Source organism: Erinaceus europaeus, chromosome 9, assembly GCF_950295315.1.
Source record: "Erinaceus europaeus chromosome 9, mEriEur2.1, whole genome shotgun sequence".
Lineage (NCBI taxonomy): Eukaryota > Metazoa > Chordata > Mammalia > Eulipotyphla > Erinaceidae > Erinaceus > Erinaceus europaeus.
The window spans coordinates 116470422-116491732 of NC_080170.1; the positions used below are offsets into that span (position 1 = coordinate 116470422).

The 21311-nt window shown below is 39.1% G+C and overlaps 1 protein-coding gene across 5 annotated transcripts in view; it reads right to left on the minus strand.

The window, feature by feature from the left end:
- The window catches only part of GRIK1 (glutamate ionotropic receptor kainate type subunit 1), a 519153-nt gene that overhangs the window by 197978 nt on the left and 299864 nt on the right, over positions 1–21311 (minus strand). For all 5 annotated transcript variants that reach the window (XM_016190588.2, XM_060198591.1, XM_060198592.1 and 2 more), the window contains exons 2-3: positions 6629–6796; positions 1297–1554 (exon numbers count right to left, since the gene is read on the minus strand). In XM_016190588.2, coding sequence (XP_016046074.2) covers positions 1297–1554; positions 6629–6796 — 426 coding nt within the window. The remainder of the gene's footprint in view (positions 1–1296; positions 1555–6628; positions 6797–21311) is intronic.

Below are 21311 nucleotides of genomic sequence, written 5' to 3' on the forward strand. Positions count from 1 at the left end.
ACAAAAGGGAAAATAAATATTAAAAAACTTGAAAAATTGAAAAAAAGAAGAAGTTATATTTGCTGGTGATCAAAGAGTGTCAGCTAGTATAATTGCCTTGAGAGTTGAAAGGATACTCAAACCTCAGAATAGTAGAGGGGGAGGGCAGGGAACACGGGGACATTTGGACTCCACGGAGGTCAGTATTGGTGGGCTTCATTAGAACTGATATGAGAATATAGAGCACCTAGGACAGAGTGAAGATAGATGGAAATGGATAGCTGGTAAAGATTTAAATGTGAAGAACTTGGACTTTATCAAGGGGACAAGACATGAGTTACCTGAAGAATATACTTAAAATTTAAGGGGATCAGAGCTCTAAGTATGACTAGAAGAATTAAGAGGGAAGGTGCTGGTTAAAAAATAAAAAGCATACAAAAAATTACCTCAGATTTTGAAATTTTGAGAAAGAGGAGGTGCTGATCTCACCCAACATTAGGCAGGTGAAGCAATCCAAGTGCATCAAGGATGCTTCCCTGTGAGCTCTTACTCCATTTTCTGTGAAATGGTTTTCTTTACTGACACAACCTTTAACTATGTTCCTCTTCTTTAACCTACTTTGGAAAGTTTCCCAGATACTGACAAAGGTGCATGTCAAGTAGAAATCACGCTGCATGGCCATTTCAAACTTTCACTGCAAACTTTTTAATACATTTTCTGAAGATGTATTTACGGAATGGAATCAGGGCCATAGTCTTAACGGAACTGAATATGCGAAATGGCATCTTTAATATTCTGACTAGAGGGAGTCGGGCGGTAGCGTAGTGAGTTAAGCGCCCGTGGGGCAAAACCCAAGGATCTATATAAGGTTCCCAGTTCGAGCCCCCGACTCCCCACCTGCAGGAAAGTCACTTCACAGGTGGTGAAGCAGGTCTGTAGGTGTCTGTCTTTCCCCCTCTCTGTCTTCCCCTCCTCTCTCCATTTCTCTCTGTCCTATCCAACAATAACATCAATAACAGCAACAATAATATAACTACAACAATAAAACAACAAGGGAAATAAAAGGGAATAAATAAATAAATAAAAAATATTCTGACTGAAAAGAAAAATCTCCCCAAGTTTGATGAGGAAAGGATCAGAAAGAATTAGCTCATGGAAAGATATTGAAATCAGTCCCATGCAGCATTCTTAAACTAGAATGCACCCTTTGCTTCGATGGAAAGAGCATTTTCATGCACTCTGGCTGATGGGATTTACGCCTGTGGGAAGTCTGCTTCTCACAGCCCGATGACATCTTGTCTTGTCTGAGTGTCATACCTGTGCTGTCTTCATACACCACAGTCACTGTTTTCCAGTTGTAATAAAGGACCAGATCCAGGACTGCTCTGCTGATAGCTGCATAATCAGGATAAAGGTTGATGTAAAACAAATCCTTATTGTCCACGGATGGGTGCTTCCAGCGGGTCTGTATGTGTGGAACTTCCAGAGCATTGCAAATGGACTGCACGGCACTGACAGAGGAACTGTGGGAAGGACCAAAGAGAGCAGCCACACCTAGAGCCAGCTGGTCACAAGCTTGATGCCCAATGGTGAGGGTGGGGCACACAGAGGGAAGGAAGGTAGGAGCAGGGGAGAGAAAGACAAGAGTTCTGTGAATATAATCTTTCACAATTTTCACTCTCTGTTTTTATTATTAGAAACTTCCCTGTAAATTCCATCTGTATGTTGAGGAAATAGGCTTAATCCCTCTTATACTAGCCCCAAGAAACTGAAATACCGAGAGAGATATAAATGTAGAATTGATTAGTAGCACATCACGGGACCCAACTCCTTGCAAATAAAAATGAGTGCTGGTCTCACTCCATTACTTTGATTCAGATGGAGCGTAAATCCCTTGCTTGGTGTGGTGGTACCCAGGAGCACTGCGAGCTCCTCTGCAAACCATTTACCAAGTGAATGTTATGAAAATGAAGTTCTGTCACATGGCAGAGTGGCAATGGAGATATTAATGTGGTCTCAGAAACCAGAAGGCTCTCTGGGTAACTGCAAAGGGTTTTAACTCCTGTCTACCCAGATTCAGAACAGAGTTCAAGGCTACTGAACAAGTTGACAGAAATTGTTTATAAGCCCTGTAGACATTTAATTAATTGCAGAATAAATAGAACAGCATGATTTAGAAGAATGTTAGGAAACACCCAGGACAACTCACTGATGAATACAATTAAAATTATGGACAATGGAGCAAGTCAGAGACAATGGATAGTAACACAGCATCAGAAATCCTGCTTCTGGTCAGCCTTTCTACCTCCCGGTCAACCAACATTAACAAAATCAAGCTGATGTGTATATACAAGTCATTTATTACACCCATTAATGTTTTCATTTTAAGATTACATGCAAGGGGCAAGGCAGTGGGTCACCTGGTTGAGCACATATCATTACATGAGAAGACCTAGGTTCAAGCCCCTGGGTCCCAATTGTAGGGGAGAAGTTTCAGCTGTGCTGTGGGTCTCTCTCTCTCTCTCTCTCTCTCTCCCCTCTCAGTTTCTCTTTGTCCTTGTAAAAAGATAGAAATAAGTTACTTATATAAACAAGTGGTAGGCTTGTCATGGAGCCACTGGACTTCAGAGATAATCCTGGTGGCAATAAAAGATAAAATAAAAGACTATAGACACAATGAAAGGATTTAGAATATTGCAGTTTAAGAAGAGTGAAGAGGGCCTGTCATTGTAGCATTATGGGCTTCAATTTTTTAATTTTTTGGTGTTTCAAAGTCTATAAAAAGAAGCGTCATGAAGAAATTCTTTTCAATGAATTTAGAGAAATGTGGAGGTAGTCATCTCGTCAGAGCATCAGCTTGTGTGTCTGAGGTCCCAGAGAGTGAAGTTCCATCTCTAGCACCACTTTATGTCAGGGCGAAGCAGTGCTTTGCTGTGCCCTTTTTCTCATTCTTAGTTTCATAATAAAATAAATGAATTAGTAATTAAAAGTGTATTTAGCATTAAAAAGGATTCTTCGTGAGTATAATTTGAGTGTCTGTAGAATAGCCCAGTCCATGGGTAGGTATATCATGATTTATTTAATTATCCCTGTAAAACTGAACACTTAAGTTAATGTTGGTGAGTGAGAGTAATTGCACAGTACTCTGAATTTTAGATTACTTATATATATATATTAAATGTTTATTTATTCCGTTTTGTTGCCCTTGTTGTAGTTATTATTGTTGTTGATGTTGTTGTTGGATAGGACAGAGAGAAACTGAGAGAGGAGAGGAAGATAGAGAGGGGGAGAGAAAGACAGACACCTGCAGACCTGCTTCACCACCTGTGAAGCGACTCCCCTGCAGGTGGGGAGCCGGGGGACTCGAACCGGATCCTTACGCCGGTCCTTGCGCTTTGCGCCACCTGTGCTTAACCCACTGCACTACTGCCCCGACTCCCTAGATTACTTTCTGTATAAGTACCACACGCTAACCGATTGCACCAATGAAGATTACTTTCTTAAAGTAAATCCGTAACTGTAATTAAAGGGTACTAAAATATTTTAGTTACTTGATACATATTAACAAATTCTCCCATCCAAATACTAACCAGGCCCAACGCTGCTTAGCTTCTGAAATCAGACAAGATTGGACATTTTCAGGGTGGTATGGCCATAGGCCATATTAACCAATTCTTTAAAAAAAAAATGATGTAGATTGTCTTCTATGTGTTTTTTATTTCATTTTATGCAGGCATTAAATATACATTAAGAATTTTTTAAACTTTATGTTTTAAAACAAGGGCAACAAAAGGAAATAAATAAAATAAAATAAAACTTTATGTTTTAATGTTAGTTTAAAGTAATTGGAAACTTATAAGAAAGAATTGAACTATTGAATTAAATAGAGCAAAATTTTGAACTGGCATGTGCTAAGTTCTTACTCTTACTGATTCTCAGCTCTTTGGCATTGAATTACACAGTGAGCTATGAAAATGTAATTTTCTGCATTAAATGTTATATGCATACATTGCTATTGTCCCCAGAGGCTTCTTTTATGAATGTATTTTTATTGGTTAGCAATAAAAACGTGAGAGTATATGAACTGTTATTTTGTCTGGCATGGACAATGGATTAAGAACTCGGCTAATATCTAGCTCTGGGTTGCTAATACTACTTGATGTAAAATCAATTCTTTTGAATTCTGTTTGCCATCAGATTGCCAGTTTAAGATGCTTTGGGGGTGTTTAATTTACAAGCATGGCAGGTACTTCAACTCACAAAAAAATTTTTCAATTTTTATGTGTATTGAGTATACAGTTAAATATGGTTGTCTTCCTAAAGTATTTATTCAACAGTGTGTGTGTGTGTGTGTGTGTGTGTGTGTGTGTGCATGTGTGTCTGTCTGAGGGAGGGGGAGAAAAAGAATTATCTAGCACATTATGATACTTTATTTGAAGACTCTTTATAAAAAAGTTTAAGTGTTGTATAAAATTGTATTATTTGTTGATTGATAAAATCTATGTAGTATCTACAATTCTGTGTTCAAAAAGAAACAAATATTTTATTTTTTGTCATCCCTGAGGCTTCAGTGCTGAGGGCTGACTTTTTCAGATAGGAAGCCTGAGATAAAGACAGGGACAGACATGAAGACGAGAAAGAGACAAAAAAAAAAAAAAAGACAACACAGGAAGTTGGGCTGTAGTGCAGTGGGTTAAGCACAGGTGGCGCAAAGCTCAAGAACCAGCATAAGGATCTGGGTTCAAGCCCCCAGCTCCCCACCTGCAAGGGGAATCCCTTCACAGGTGGTGAAGCAAGTCTGCAGGTGTCTTTTTCTCCCTCTCTCTGTCTTCCCCTCCTCTCTCCATTTCTCTCTGTCCTACCCTACAATGACGACAATAACTACAACAATAAAACAATAAGGGCAACAAAAGGGAATAAATAATAATAATAATAATAATAATAATAATAATAGACACCACAGTACTGAGACTTCCTTTGGTGAGATGAGGGCAGGACTTGACCCTGGGTCATGACCAGAGAAACACAAGCACACCACCCAAATGAACTATCTTGCTGACACTAAAAAGAAAAGTTCTTGTAGTAAAACCATGTCAAAATAGAAAAAAAAAATCTTTCACCTTTCATCTAAGAAGACAGATTTTGTCTATAAAGAACTAAATACAGAGGGTGGGCGAAGTGCAAGGACCGGCGTCAGGATCTCTGTTCGATCACTGGGCTCCCCACCTGCAGGGCAGTCACTTCACAGGCGGTGAAGCAGGTCTGCAGGTGTCTGTCTTTCTCTCCCCCTCTCTGTCTTCCCCTCCTCTTTCCTTTTCTCCCTGTCCTATCCAACAACAATGATATCAACAACAATAAAACAAAAAGGGCAACAAAAGGGAAAATAAATAATAAAAAAATTTAAAAAACTAACTAAATACTGAGGCCTGGTGGTGATACACTTGTTTGAGTATATACGTTATAATGCCCAGGGACCTGTTCCAGTTCCCATCTCCACCTTTAGGAGTGGGGGCTGGGGAAAGCTTCATGAGCAGTGAAGCAGTGCTACAGACGTCTCTCTTTCTCTCACCCTACCTCTCCCTTCCTTCTCAGTTTCTCTCTAACTCTACCCAATAAGTAGAATATTTAAAAAAAGAAACCTTAAAACTTTGAAAAACAGTATGTCATAATCATGTTAACTGAAGCCTAGGATTCTCACTGGGTTAATTTTACCTGTAAACAACTAGCATTTATTGACTTGGAGATGAGCATTAACACAACACCACTGCCTTCTATTTATTTGTGTATATTTATGGCTAATATATTCTTCTGTGAGAAAAAGAGTCTCTCATGTTCTAGGATGATGTGCAGGCTTTGTTTACACACACACACATGCATACCACTACTGCCACACATAAACAACAAGAACAACAAAAACTGTTTCAGTCTTAACAGTCACCTTGCCAGATGTCAAGGTTACCTAATGAACATGACCTGGCTTCAAAGACTCACATATGGCCCCTATTTCCCAAGGCCTACATTTCCAGTGACATGAAAAGTTGCAGCCCACAGATAAAGCAGATTACTTTTTAGGAACTTATCTTCTGCTCAGAGGAAAAACAGAATCAAATACAGAGATTGTGCTCTGTGGCTTTAATCTTCATATTTTTTCTGGTTTTGTAAAGAGGATATATATTTTTTTAATTTGAAGTTGAAAATATTGTTGAGTAAACCCAGTAGCTTACAACCTGTTAAAATTCAGGGTGTGAGTTATGTGTGTCACGGGCATTTCCACATGCTCTGTGGATATGACCTTCCACCAGGTTTTATTTGACCACACTGTACAATTTCATGGTGGTATCTCAGGCTTAGGAAGGAAAAACACATCAAGCTTGACATTTTCTGTTCTCAGCAGAACCAGTTAATCATACAGTGGAAGGCATTGAAGAGTAAGCTAATCAGAAAAGGCCCAGAAAAACATAACTAGGTTACATCCATTAGGATAGTTCAGATTGTACCGGACAGTAACATCAAGGACCAACATTGTTTGTAACCCATTTACACAAAGACATCCCCTTTGAAAAAAAAAAAAAAACGCAGGTAGCAGAAAGGTGATTCTTACAACAGACATATCACCCAAAGAGGCTTTTAAGAGTGTGAAAATAGTTACCTCTCCGTGAGGCTTCAAAACTGTCAAAAAGGTTAATTCTCTGTATGTCATAGGTTAGTGTGGTGTTAGGCATCAGGGTCCGGTTTCTGTTAATGCTGGTGACTGCGAACTTGAACGCTAACTCTTCAACATTAACAGGTTCGTTTTCCACAGTTTCAAAAATCCCTCCTGCAGAAGCAAAAGAGATTCACAAGAAGTTTTACTCATATTATTCTTTTGTGGGTTTCAAAAAAGTAAAACTATAAATGACTCATTTAAATAGCGCACACAGATAAATGTAGGAATGGTCAGAACTGGTCCTAAACTCACGTTTAAACACAACTTGATGTACAAGCTTAGAATGCATTCAGTGTCACAGTCTGTAATATCTCATGTGTTCCACAATATTTTGTATCCTGTGAGGAATAACTGACAATATGCAGGAGAGAGACTGTCTCTAGTTTGAGTGTGAATTACACTATGATGATATTCTTTAATTTTTTAAAATGTGTTTGCTCACTTGAATAGTGTGCTTTTTAAAATTTTTTATTATCTTTATTTATTTGATAGAGACAGCCAGAAATTGAGAGGGAAGGGGAGATAGAGAGGGAGATGAACAGACAGACACCTGCATCCCTGCTTCAGCACTCGCAAAGCTTTCCTCCTGCAGGTGGGGACTGGGGACTAGAACCTGGGTCCTTGTGCATGGTAACAGATGCACTCAACCAGGTGTCCCATTTTTTTTAAAAGTTTAAATTTTTAAACTTTATTTAATTTTATAGAGACAGAGAAAAATTGAGAGGAAGGTGGAGATAGAAAAGGAGAGAGAGACTGATAGATACCCACTGCTTCACCACTTGTGAAGCTTTTCCCCTGCAGTGGGGACTAGGGGCTTGAACCTGGGTCCTGGGCACCGTAGCATGTGCGTTCGTGCACCACCGCCTAGCCCCTCGCTATGGCTGTCTTAGATCTGGATTGATTTGCTTTTCCTTAGAATGAAGATCTCTCTGCTTACAAGTGGCTGTTCTGCACTTCTGAGTGGTGATGCAGAGTCCAAATGAAACAAAGATCCACTTAAATTTCCCAGAAATGAACACATTTCTTCTCTGTGCTCAGAAAGTCTTAGGTCACAGTCTAGTATTTTTTTTTTTCGACAGGCAGATTTTAAGCCATGTTTTTTTGTTTGTATTACTGAAGAAAATATTTGGTCAGACCCCAAAACAAACTTAAAATTCTGTCTCTGGAGTGACATGTTTCTCCTATGGCCAAAACACTTGTGCTAAGTCATCTGTTATCTTAAATATGAACATTTTTGTAACTGAAAATCACTCATAAATATCAAATGTGCAGGTAGGATTTATTTATATTATTTCTTAGAGAACAACAATGAGCAAGTTCTAATTCAAAGTGGTTACTTTGACCTTACTTTAAAAGAATAGTAGATACATATATGTCTATAATTTATAAGTTAAATTGATTTTTTAAATTTCCTGGTGAACTGGCTTTACTAAGTATCCAATAATAAAGCCAGTGGGTCCTTTCACAACTGTTTCCAGTTCTTTCTTTTCTTTTTTTCAATTGGTGATTTATGAAGTTCTTTGAAAAATTAGAAATAATCCCTATATGAACACAGGATGTGACCTTGCTAAACTTTGCCTATGAACACACATTTTGGACATTTATTCTGAAATCAACATTAGGAAAATATTCCTCTTTGACTTTATGTTGTCCCTTTATCAATGGTAAATAGTTCCATGGTGGAGGGTTCTCAGTTTTTCTCAGAGCTATTAGTGATGGCTTAACAGTGAATTGGGAAGCTTACAGAATACACCCATGATCACCCAAAGATGATCATAAACGTTTTATCCCCATAGACTATTCCTGTCTTGCCCACCCTTTCCAATATCATGATAAATGAGTAGTTAGTTCATTTGCCTAAGCAAAAGGGTGAGAAAATGTAAGAGGTGAAGGTCTTTCTCTCTTTTTTTAAGTCATCTTTTGATTTTTTAAAGAGATTTTATTTATTTATTTATTAATGAGAAAGATAGGAGGAGAGAGAAAGAACCAGACATCAATCTGGCACATGTGCTGCCAGGGATCGAACTCAGGACCTCACGCTTGAGAGTCCAAAGCTTTATTACTGCACCACCTCCGGGACTACTGTCTTGAATTTTTATTTGACTATCTGTGCCATTTAAAATGGTGATCCTAAAATCATATAAATAAATTCTAAACAGCAAAGAGATTCAAACAGTAGGAAAGTGAAAGCTTTCTATTTTCTTTTTAAAGGTTAATTATGATTTGTTATAATTGAGTTGCAATGAAAAATACATCTAGATAGAAAAGAAAAAATAATAAAAATACAAGTATGCTGAAGTTGTAGTAAAATTTAATTTATCCAGATCTTAGAAAAATTTCCTGCCTTTGTTGATTTGTTGCTTGATTATGTTATAAAAACTCAGGAGTACAGTTTCACTTCATATAAATTGTTTTGTTTTCACTATAATTATTTCTACTTAACTTACTCCATCCACTGGTAAAGTTCCAGTGTTGTCCCCCCAAGACCACTCTACCTATCCTCCCAATTCTCTTTCCAGTTCCTTTCAGTAACTACCACAGTTTTCATAAAGTGGAAGTGGAAGTGTCAGTCCAGGTATTATTATAAATTTTTGCAAAATTTCTGTTTCAGTTATTTGTAGTCTACATATGATCCATGTCTTTCTTTACTGATTTCACTTGGAATAAGTCTGCCTCCACCTTTCCAAGCCACACCTGTAACCACTCCTACTTTCAGGGCAGTACCATCAGCAACCACCTGTCTCAGTTTCTCTCTGCTTGCTTACACTCTTCTGGGTAGGATTAGGTAGTTATTGGGGTACATAAAGAAATATAAAAAGTGGTCGCTGACAGCGAGCGCTCTGACCGCATCGTCGGCAACGGTAGGATTTTCTGCCTTTAGCAGGCCAGTTAATAAGGGATGACACCAAAAAGTGAGTACAATTTAATTTGGGTTAAGAATTAGAGTAAAGGTGACACGGACTAGCGGGGCTCCAGAATTCCCAGGGCGCCGGGCAAGGCGAGTGCGCCAGGCATAGTCCTCCGCCCGCCCAGGAAGGCGGCTCCTCCTCCGATTGCAGAGCGCGGCGGGCAGAGGAACTGGAGAGAGCACTTTAGCTCGGGGGCTTTCTCTTGGGAGTCTGCAGGGTCCACCGCGGCCCTGAGAACAGATCCAAAGACTTCTTGAGTATAGCTCTCATTGGATCAAAGGATTTGGAGCTAGTTTTCATTTTTGAGAAATCCTTTAAAAAAGTCTGGAGGGAGGGGTTTCCCGGAAGATGGCGGACTGAGAAGCGGCTAGCCTTGGAGCTCCGGACACATCTCGTGTAAACAATAGGATTTTCTGCCTTTAGCAGGCCAGCCAATAAGGGGCCATAGCGGTCATACCAAGGATGTGTCTATAACTTAATTTGGGTTAAGAATTAGAATAGGGGAAAAAAATTCTTTTTTCTTCCTTTTAATTTTCAAGCATACATCCTTCCCGCCGCCCCCCCCCCCCCCCATAAGCAGTGCCTGGGACCAGCTACTAGCAGGATACCCCATACCACCAAACAGGGTGTTTTTTTTTTTTTTTTTAACTCACTGATACACATTTGGGAAGTTCCTCGCACTGCTCTTTAATTACAACCCTTCTTCTTATCTTCTCCCTTTTCTCTCTCTTATCTCTCTCTATCTCTTTATTATTATTATTATTATTTTTTTTTATCTTGTCATACACTTCTTTCTTCTTTGTCTTTCTGAATTTGTGAATTACTTTGGGGAAGAAATCTGACCCAGAGTGGACTCTCTATGTGTGTATCTCTGCTCTAGTTCCCTTTACACTCTTGTTACCCCTAGAATATACACTGGATAGTAGATTTGCATAACTGTCTATTCTTGCTATCCTCTCTTTCTTTTCTCTTTCTTCACTGGGATTTGGTTACTATTTTTTCACGGACTGGAGAAATTTTTTGGCTAACTGGTAATGATTAAACTCCTTCAATACTTACTTCAGTTGCTACTGTAATTCTGGAGGTTGGTGAGTGCAATTGTCATAAAGGTATTTAGTACAGTGTTACTTGTGCTCAAATCACCACAACTGAGGAACAACAGAGCATTAAAAAAAAAAGAGAGAGAGAAACACATAAATAAAAAAAAATGGGTAGATTAAAAACAAATAAAACTGCTACCCCAATGAATGAAGACAAGAGCCCAGCAGAAACCACAAATCAGTCAGAAGTAACCATAGATAAGAAAAGTATGCAAGCAATAATAAACTTATTAATCACAGAAATGAAAACAACATTGGAGGAAAGGAATGGCAGTATTAGGGAAACAACAGTTGAGACCCCCAAGGAAAATACTGATTATATTGAGACAATTAGAGAACTGAAAGCTGAAATAGCTGTAATGAAGAAAGAAGCTGAGGCAAGGGAAAGCAGACTAACAGAAGCAGAAAACAGAATTACTCAGACAGAGGATGAGTTAGAGAAAACTAAGAAAGAGGTGAAAGAGCTTAAAAAGAGATTGAGAGACACTGAAAACAACAACAGAGACATATGGGATGATCTCAAAAGAAGTAACATTCGTATAATTGGCCTGCCAGAGGAAGAAAGAGAGGAAGGGGAAGCAAACATTCTAGAGGAAATAATACAAGAAAATTTCCCAGACCTGAATAACAGAAAGGATATCAAGGTGCAAGAGGCCCAGAGAGTACCAAACAGAATCAACCCAGACCTGAAAACACCAAGACACATCATAGTCACAATGAGAAGAAGTAAGGATAAAGAAAGGATCCTAAAGGCTGCAAGAGAGAAACAAAAAGTCACATACAGGGGAAAACCTATAAGCCTTTCTGCAGATTTCTCCACTCAAACTCTAAAAGCCAGAAGGGAGTGGCAAGATATCTATCGAGCCCTGAATGAAAAAGGGTTTCAACCAAGGATAATATATCCTGCTAGACTTTCATTCAAGCTAGATGGAGGGATCAAAACCTTCTTAGATAAACAACAGTTAAAGGAGGCAACTATCACCAAGCCGGCCCTGAAAGAGGTACTAAAAGACCTCTTATAAACAAGAACATCACTATAATACTTGTAATATATCAGAGTAAACAAATCGTTTTTTAGAACAATGGCACTACAATACATTAAATCCATAATATCAATAAATGTCAATGGCTTAAACTCACCCATGAAAAGGCACAGGGTGGGGGGATGGATCAGAAAACATAACCCAGCCATATGCTGCTTGCAAGAATCCCATCTGTCACAACAAGATAAACACAGACTTAAAGTGAAAGGATGGAAAACTATCATACAGGCTAACGGTCCACAAAAAAGGGCAGGAACAGCCATTCTCATCTCAGACACGATAGATTTTAAATTAAATAAAGTAATAAAAGATAGGCAAGGACATTACATAATGATTAGAGGATCAATCAGCCAAGAAGACTTAACAATTATTAACATCTATGCACCCAACGAGGGACCATCTAAATACATTAAACACCTATTGAAAGAATTTCAAAAATACATAAATAGTAATACAATAATAGTGGGAGACTTCAATACCCCACTCTCACACTTAGACAGATCAACAAAGCAGAGAACCAATAAAGATACAAGAGAATTGAATGAAGAGATTGACAGACTAGACCTCTTGGACATTTTCAGACTCCTCCACCCCAAAAAACTGGAATACACCTTCTTTTCAAATCCACACAACACATACTCAAGGATAGACCACATGTTAGGCCACAAAGACAGCATCAATAAATTCAAGAGCATTGAAATCATCCCAAGTATCTTCTCAGACCACAGTGGAGTAAAACTAACTTTTAACAACAAACGGAAAATTATTAAAAGACATAGAATTTGGAAACTAAACAACATGCTCCTTAAGAACCACTGGGTCAGAGACTCACTCAAACAGGAAATTCAAATGTTCCTGGAAACTAATGAAAATGAAGACACAACCTATCAAAATATTTGGGACACAGCGAAAGCAGTACTGAGAGGGAAAATTTAGCTATACAATCACATATTAAACACCAAGAAGAAGCCCAAATGAACGACCTTACTACAAACCTCAAGGACTTAGAGGAAGAGGAACAAAGGGACCCTAAAGCAACCAGAAGGACAGAAATCACTAAAGTAGAGCAGAAATAAACAACATCGAAAATAAAAGAACCATACAAAAGATCAATGAAGCCAAATGTTGGTTCTTTGAAAGATTAAACAAAATTGACAAACCCCTAGCCAGACTCACCAAACAAAAAAGAGAGAAGACTCAAATTAATAGAATTGTAAACGATGCAGGAGATATCACAACTGACACCACAGAAATCCAGAGAATTCTGCGAAACTTCTATAAAGAACTATATGCCACCAAGCTAGAGAATCTGGAAGAAATGGAACAATTCCTAGAAACCTATGCACTTCCAAAACTGAACCAAGAAGAACTACAAAATCTAAATGCACCAATCACAGACAAAGAAATTGAAACCGTTATTAAGAATCTCCCCAACAACAAAAGTCCTGGACCAGATGGCTTCACAAATGAATTCTACAAAACTTTCAGGAAACAGTTAATACCCATACTTCTTAAGCTATTCCATAAGATTGAAGAAACAGGAATACTCCCTTCCACCTTTTATGAAGCCAACATCACCCTGATACCAAAAGCTGATAGGGACAGAACAAAAAAGGAAAACTACAGACCAATATCTCTGATGAACATAGATGCCAAAATATTAAACAAGATCTTGGCCAACCGGATACAGCAACACATCAAAAAGATTGTTCATCATGACCAAGTGGGATTCATCCCAGGAATGCGAGGCTGGTTCAATATCCGTAAGTCAATCAATGTCATTCACCACATCAATAAAAGCAAAGCCAAAAACCACATGATTATCTCAATAGATGCAGAGAAAGCCTTTGACAAAATCCAACACCCATTCATGCTCAAAACTCTACAGAAAATGGGAATAGATGGGAAATTCCTCAAGATAGTGGAGTCTATATATAGCAAACCTACAGCCAACATCATACTCAATGGAGAGAAGCTGAAAGCATTCCCCCTCAGATCGGGGACTAGACAGGGCTGTCCACTGTCACCGTTACTCTTCAACATAGTATTGGAAGTTCTTGCCATAGCAATCAGGCAAGAGAAAGAAATCAAAGGGATACAGATTGGAAGGGAAGAAGTCAAGCTCTCACTATTTGCAGATGATATGATAGTATACATAGAAAGACCTAAAGAATCCAGTAGAAAATTACTGGAAGTTGTTAGGCAATATATCAAGGTATCAGGCTACAAAATCAATGTACAAAAATCAGTGGCATTTCTTTATGCAAACACTAAATCTGAAGAAGAAGACATCCAGAAATCACTCCCATTTACTGTTTCAGCAAAATCAATCAAATACCTAGGAATAAAGTTGGCCAAAGAAGTGAAAGACTTGTATGCTGAAAACTATGAGTCGCTACTCAAGGAGATAGAAACTGATACCAAGAAATGGAAAGATATCCCATGCTCATGGATTGGAAGAATAAATATCATCAAAATGAATATTCTCCCCTGAGCCATATACAAATTTAATGCAATACCCATCAAAGTTCCACCAGGCTTCTTTAAGAGAATAGAACAAACACTACAATCATTTATCTGGAACCTGAAAACACCTAGAATTGCCAAAACCATCTTAAGGAAAAGAAACAGAAATGGAGGCATCACACTCCCAGACCTTAAACTATATTATAAAGCCATCATCATCAAAACAGCATGGTACTGGAACAAAAATAGGCATACAGACCAGTGGAACAGAATTGAAAGCCCAGAAGTAAATCCCAACACCTATGGGCATCTAATCTTTGATAAGGGGACCCAAAGGATTAAATGGAAAAAGGAGGCTCTCTTCAATAAATGGTGCTGGGAAAACTGGGTTGAAACATGCAGAAGAATGAAATTGAACCACTTTATCTCACCAGAAACAAAAATCAACTCCAAATGGATCAAAGACCTAGATGTCAGACCAGAAACAATCAAATACTTAGAGGAAAACATTGGTAAAACACTTTCCCACATACACCTCAAGGACATCTTTGATGAATCAAACCCAATTGCAAGGAAGACCAAAGCAGAAACAAACCAATGGGACTACATCAAATTGAAAAGCTTCTGCACATCCAAAGAAACTATTAAACAAACAGATAGACCCCTCACAGAATGGGAGAAGATCTTCACATGCCAGACATCAGACAAGAAACTAATCACCAAAATATATAAAGAGCTCAGCAAACTTAGCCGCAAAAAAGCAAATGACCCCATCCAAAAATGGGCAGAGGAAATGAACAAAACATTCACCACTGAGGAGATCCAAAAGGCTAACAAACATATGAAAAACTGCTCTAGGTCACTGATTATCAGAGAAATGCAAATCAAGACAACACTAAGATACCACCTCACTCCTGTAAGAATGGCATACATCAAAAAGGACAGCAGCAACAAATGCTGGAGAGGATGTGGGGACAGAGGAACCCTTTTACATTGCTGGTGGGAATGTAAATTGGTACAGCCTCTGTGGAGAGCAGTCTGGAAAACTCTCAGAAGGCTAGACATGGACCTTCCATATGACCCAATAATTCCTCTCCTGGGGTTATACCCCAAGGACTCCATAACACCCAACCAAAAAGAGGTGTGTACTCCTATGTTCATAGCAGCACAATTCATAATAGCTAAAACCTGGAAGCAACCCTGGTGCCCAACACCAGATGAGTGGCTGAGAAAGCTGTGGTATATATATACAATGGAATACTATGCAGCTATCAAGAACAGTGAACCCACCTTCTCTGACCCATCTTGGACAGAGCTAGAAGGAATTATGTTACGTGAACTAAGTCAGAAAGATAAAGATGAGTATGGGATGATCCCACTCATCAACAGAAGCTGACTAAGAAGATCTGAAAGGGAAACTAAAAGCAGGACCTGATCAAATTGTAAGTAGGGCACCAAAGTAAAAACCCAGTGGTGAGGGGTAGGCATGTAGCTTCCTGGGCCAGTGGGGGGTGGGAGTGGGTGGGAGGGATGGGTCACAGTCCTTTGGTGGTGGGAATGGTGTTTATGTACACTCCTAGCAAAATGTAGACATATAAATCAGGAGCTAATTAATGTGAGAGGGGGAAATCAATTGTATGTCTCAAAGTTTCTCAAAAGACAAACTGAATCTTTTTAATATATAGGCTATGTATTTGATATGCGGACTCTCTCAAAAGCCTACACCAAGTAGATTAGAAGCTTCCAATAGCACAGCTATATACAAGATACTGGGTACTGTCCAGCAAACCATAACAAAGGGACTTTTCAAAGTTAACCCAATTAACAAATAATGTGATGATAATATTAACTATTGATTGTCTTTTTGAACCCTAAGACAGCAGGAACCTCACATCTTCACTATAGAGCCCCTACTTCCCCCAGTCCTGGAACCCTTGGATAGGACCCACTTTCCCGTATGCATCTCCCAATCCAAACCAAATAACATTGCATCTGCCGATCACAACCTAACCAAGGCAACGATTGCTACCTCAACATGCTTCACCTCAGAATGTATCCAGAGACTTCACGTGTGGAATGACAACCCTTCAGCTTCATTACTCGGGTGAGACCTTTCCTTTAATAGTACACTCTAATTTCATCTCAGGTAGTTCACTTTCCAACAAAGTCCCATAACCTAGATATACACCAGTTTCTGTGAGAGAGAGCTTATGTGCACACGTATCCATAAACTACTGCAAAATATATACCTGAAAGCAGGACTACACTAGAGTTTGCAGTGAGTACCTCCCTAACACTTCCTCTCCACTATTCCAAGCTTGGGATCCATGATTGCTCAACAAATTGTTTGGCTTCATATGTTAACTCTCTTTTCAATCACCAGGTTCCAGATGCCACCAGGATGCTGGCTAGGCTTTCCTGGATTGAAGACCCCACCAATGTGTCCTGGAGCTCAACTTCCCCAGAGTCACACCCTACTAGGGAAAGAGAGAGGCAGACTGGGGGTTGACCGACCAGTCAACGCCCATGTTCAGCGGGGAAGCAATTACAGAAGCCAGACCTTCTACCTTCTGCAACCCTCAACGACCCTGGGTCCATGCTCCCAGAGGGCTAGAGAATGGGAAAGCTACCATGGGAGGGGGTGGGTTATGGGGATTGGGTGTTGGGAATTGTGTGGAGTTGTACCCCTCCTACCTTATGCTTTTGTTCACTAATCCTTTCTTAAATAAAAAATTTAAAAAAAAAAGAAATTTAAAAAGTTCTGTCTTTGAGCTTCACACTTCTTCACCTTAATAAAGTGGCTTTATAAAACCAGTAAACCAGGAATATGAAACAGTAAGGTACGTGTCCATTTTCTAGAGTAACTCAAAATAAACTTTTTCCCCCTATGGGACACTCAGAGATGGGGGGTGGGCAGTGTAGCCCCTGATAATGTGAACACAGAGAGACCACAGAAGATGCTTTTAGTCCCCTACCCCACTGACCCCTTAGGGTCTAGAAGGCAGAGCATCAAACTAACATAAATACTCTTGAATCTCAAATTCTCTTGCAAGTTTCCCTTGCAAGGTTGTTTGGGACTGAGTTCCTTGTAATTCACTCAAACCTCTCCCTTTTATAGTGAGAAAATCTATTGTGTTTGTGTGCTGCCACAGTATTTTGTTAACACATAGCCTGTTTAATTCCATAACGTCACAATTGGGGCAGAATTTTTCTCATGCCAAGTTGTCCTTTGAGTACTACCCCAATCATGGGATAAGATGAAATTTTGGGTTTTAGATTTAATGCTGGGACAAATTAAAATTAAAACTTTAGGCAGATGGAATGGCATGAATATACTTCGAATGTGAGAAAGACATGAATTTTGGAGGGGCTAATGGCAGAATGATATGGAGTAAATGTTTGTAAGCATTTGTAAATTTGTAAAGTTGTTGAAGACACCACTTTGGAAGTAACTTGATGACTGGTGGAAATATCCTCAGAGTAGGATTTGTATCTATACAAGGAGAGGGAGACAGTTAGTGTTTTCTCAGCTATTTGAGCATAGGAGAGAAAATAAATCTTCCAGGCAGGAGGTGAGTCCTTACAAGATTTTGTTAGAGACCACTATTTCCAACTACCCTGACACATGTATTCCATCACATAGGAAGTATGTAGAACTGACAAGCCACTGCTGAGAAAGGTAGACTATATGTTCAAGAAATCCATTTTTTAGGAATGATTTTTAACAAGACAACAGGGGCTGAGTTGTGGTGTACCTGGTTGAGTGCACATGTTACGATGTGCAAGGACCTGGGTTCAAGCCCCCATTCCCCACCTGTAGGGAGGAAGCTTCACGAGTGGTGAAGCAGGGCTGCAGGCATCTCTCTGTCTCTCCCCCCCCTCAATCTCCCCCTTCTTCTCAATTTCTGGCTGTCTATATCCAATAAATAAATTAAAATAATTGAAAAAATTTAAAAAGAAAGACACCAGACCTAATCCCTTGCACAATATAACATTTCTTTTTATTTTTTATTGTTTTTTCAGGGAAAGTCTCCCCACCCCACACTTGTACTCATGAGTAGTACTTAATAGATACTTGTCAGATGGAATTAAACTATTTTGTGATCCACAAGGTTAAAGGAAGAGGTCCTTGAATGAAAGTAGTGATTTGAAAGTAGTTTAGAAAATAAACTTTTAGGAATTCTTGGAACAACTAAAACTAAATCCATGTGACACAGATATGGGGGACAATACTAGTATTCAATCTTGTCCATGCAAAAAGGAATATATTGTTCTGTTTGACAGGTATGATTCTGTTTGATAAAAACTGATTTCTCTTTGTATTAAATATACCACTGTAAATAAGTTCATTATTGGAATATAATAAACTATTTCAGAAATGCAGCCAGGTTAAACTCCCACACGTTTTGTAGTTACACTTCAACTGAAGGTTAGATATACCATGCCTAGGACACTACAGGAGAACTTGAAGCCGAACGAAGGCCTGCTGCCCAGCACCACAGAAAACTCCATCACAACAACAGTGCCTAAAGGATAATAGGCTTTTAGCGCCATCCAAGCCCTGGGGCTGAAATCCATGAACTCTAACCAAGACTCTTTTTTTCCTGGTCTCAGTCTTTTACACAGATGAAAATGGGGGGAGGGCCGGGAAGTGGGAAGATAGACTTGGTGCAGTGAGGGAAGGGGCAAAGCTTTCCAAATTTATTACCCAATATTGAGGCCTTGTAGGACCAAGATTCCTCTTAAAACAAAAACCCAGGGGCTGGGGTGGTAGCGCAACCGTTTAAGCGCACAAGGCGCAAAGCACAAGAACTGGAGAAAGGATCCTGGTTCGAGCCCCCAGCTCCCCATCTAACTGCAGGGGATCACCTCACAAGCTGTGAATCAGGTCTGCAGGTGTCTATCTCTCCCCTTCTCAGTTTTCCCAACCTCTTTCTCTCTGTCCTATCCAACAACAACGACAGCAACAACAATATTAGCAACAACAATAAACAACAATTGCAACAAAAGGGAAAAATAGACTCCAGGAGAAGTGGATTCATCATACAGGCATGGAGCCCCAGTGATAACCCTGGAGACAAAAACAAAAAAACAAAACAAAAGAAAAAAAAAAACTCAGTGGATCTCAATCACTCTCCAATTTAACAAATGGTTGTATCCATTTGAAAGGGTGTAGGAAGTTCACCCCCTGAGGCTGTCCTCTTTCCAGACTATCTTTAACATCTTAACTGCTAGAACCGAATTAAACCCAATTTATCAATCCCTGGCCATCCTCTATCCTTAGGCCATATTATATAGTCCAAGTACCAGCAATTTGTCCTTTCTTTCTTCTTTCTTTCCTTCCTTCCTAGACTCCAATTTGAGTCTAGGAAGGAAGAAAAATAGCAATAACTAATTTGCTCAGTGATTTACTAATTAAATTATAAAATTCCCATCCTACTATGAGACAGAGTCTATCATAGACCCCAAGAAATCAGCAGAAAAAAAAATGTCGTGAAAATATCATATTTGCACTTAAAATTATACAAGGGCAGGAAATCAGAAAAAAACATATTAGCATATTGGCATAAGAGGCCAGGAAAGACCTCATTGATAGACCAATTTCTGAGTAAAAATCACAGGAATAAGCAGAGAGTTTTGAGGATACTGTGAAAGAAGCATCACAAACAGGGAACTGAATGTTCTGAGGTGGGAACTGCCTAGTGTAATATTTGAGCAGCAGCGTGGATAACCTTGGATGAGCCAGGTCGGTTTTGTTTGGATGAGCCTGGGGAAGAGATGAGGTGGGTTATAGCAGTCACAAAGGGCCTTACTAGTAATAAAAGAACTCTGGGTTTTAGTCTGTGTGAGGTGGAAACACAATGATGGGTTTGAACAGAGAAGTGAAATGACAAGACATATTTCAAGAAGATCACTCTGTGTGATTTATAGTAAGAAATATTTATTTGTTCTTTGTCCAGTTTCTGGCACAGAGTTTCTGAAACCCTTGTATTATTTCAAGGAATAAGAACACTAAAACTGTCTTTTCTTATGTCAGTAAGATGATTTTTTGATATCATCCAATCTTCAGAACTGTTTGGAGGGCTAGTCAAGAGAAAAAGTTGAAAATTTCAGTCTCATTCTGTAATCTCTGAAGGGGGAAGAGGCTGGAGATTTAATCAGTTGTCAATGGCCAATGATTTAATCAATCATGACTACATCATGAAACCTTCATAAAACCCCCCAAAGAAGGGGTTCTGAGACCTCCATGGTCCACTAGGACAAAAGCCTCTGCAATCATTACCTTCTTTCAGCTCACTCTATAAATCTCTCCATCTCACAGTTCATCTCTGTTCTTCATATACTTTAGTAAATTGGTGAATCTGAACAACAAGTTTCCCTGAGCTCTGTGAACTGCTCTAGAAAATGATGAAATCTGAGAAGAAGGAGATCTTGGATATTTCCAGTTTGTAGACAAGTTGGGAGAAGTGGTGTATAACATGGGGAAATACATGTGATTGGCCTCTGGAGAGATGTGGTGGTCTTTTAGGACCAAGTCTTATCCTTTGGGACCTGACTTAGAATTCAACTAGCATGTTGAACATCTAGCTGTTTTTAAAGAGAATTGTGTGTGAAAAAGCCCATCCATGGTAATGGTTGAAAGACAAAAATGCAGGTTTTCCAGCTGAATTAAGAATAATTATTAAGACGAAATAATTCATTTAGATAGGGCCTTGTTTTGTCTTGTACAAACTCCAGGTTTGAATCTAGTTCTCACTGTTTTGAAGGAAATTCTAGTGCTGTGGATTTATTTAGACTATCATTTTGTCTATCTATCTATCTATCTATCTATCTATCTATCTATCTATCTATCTATCACCTATCTACCTATGTGGGAAACAGTATGGAAACACACTCTGTCTAATCCTTAAACAGGACTGAGACACCAGGAGTCATGAGCAAGGCAAAAGTTACACACACACCCACACATACGTGCAGGGGTGTATGCCAGCAAGCACACCAAGGGCAATCTTCAGGGCTTTTTATACATTACTAGGACATAACAACAACCTGTCCTTTTCCCATTTGGCAAGTGGGAGTCGGCTCACAATCTAACCATATTTGGAAA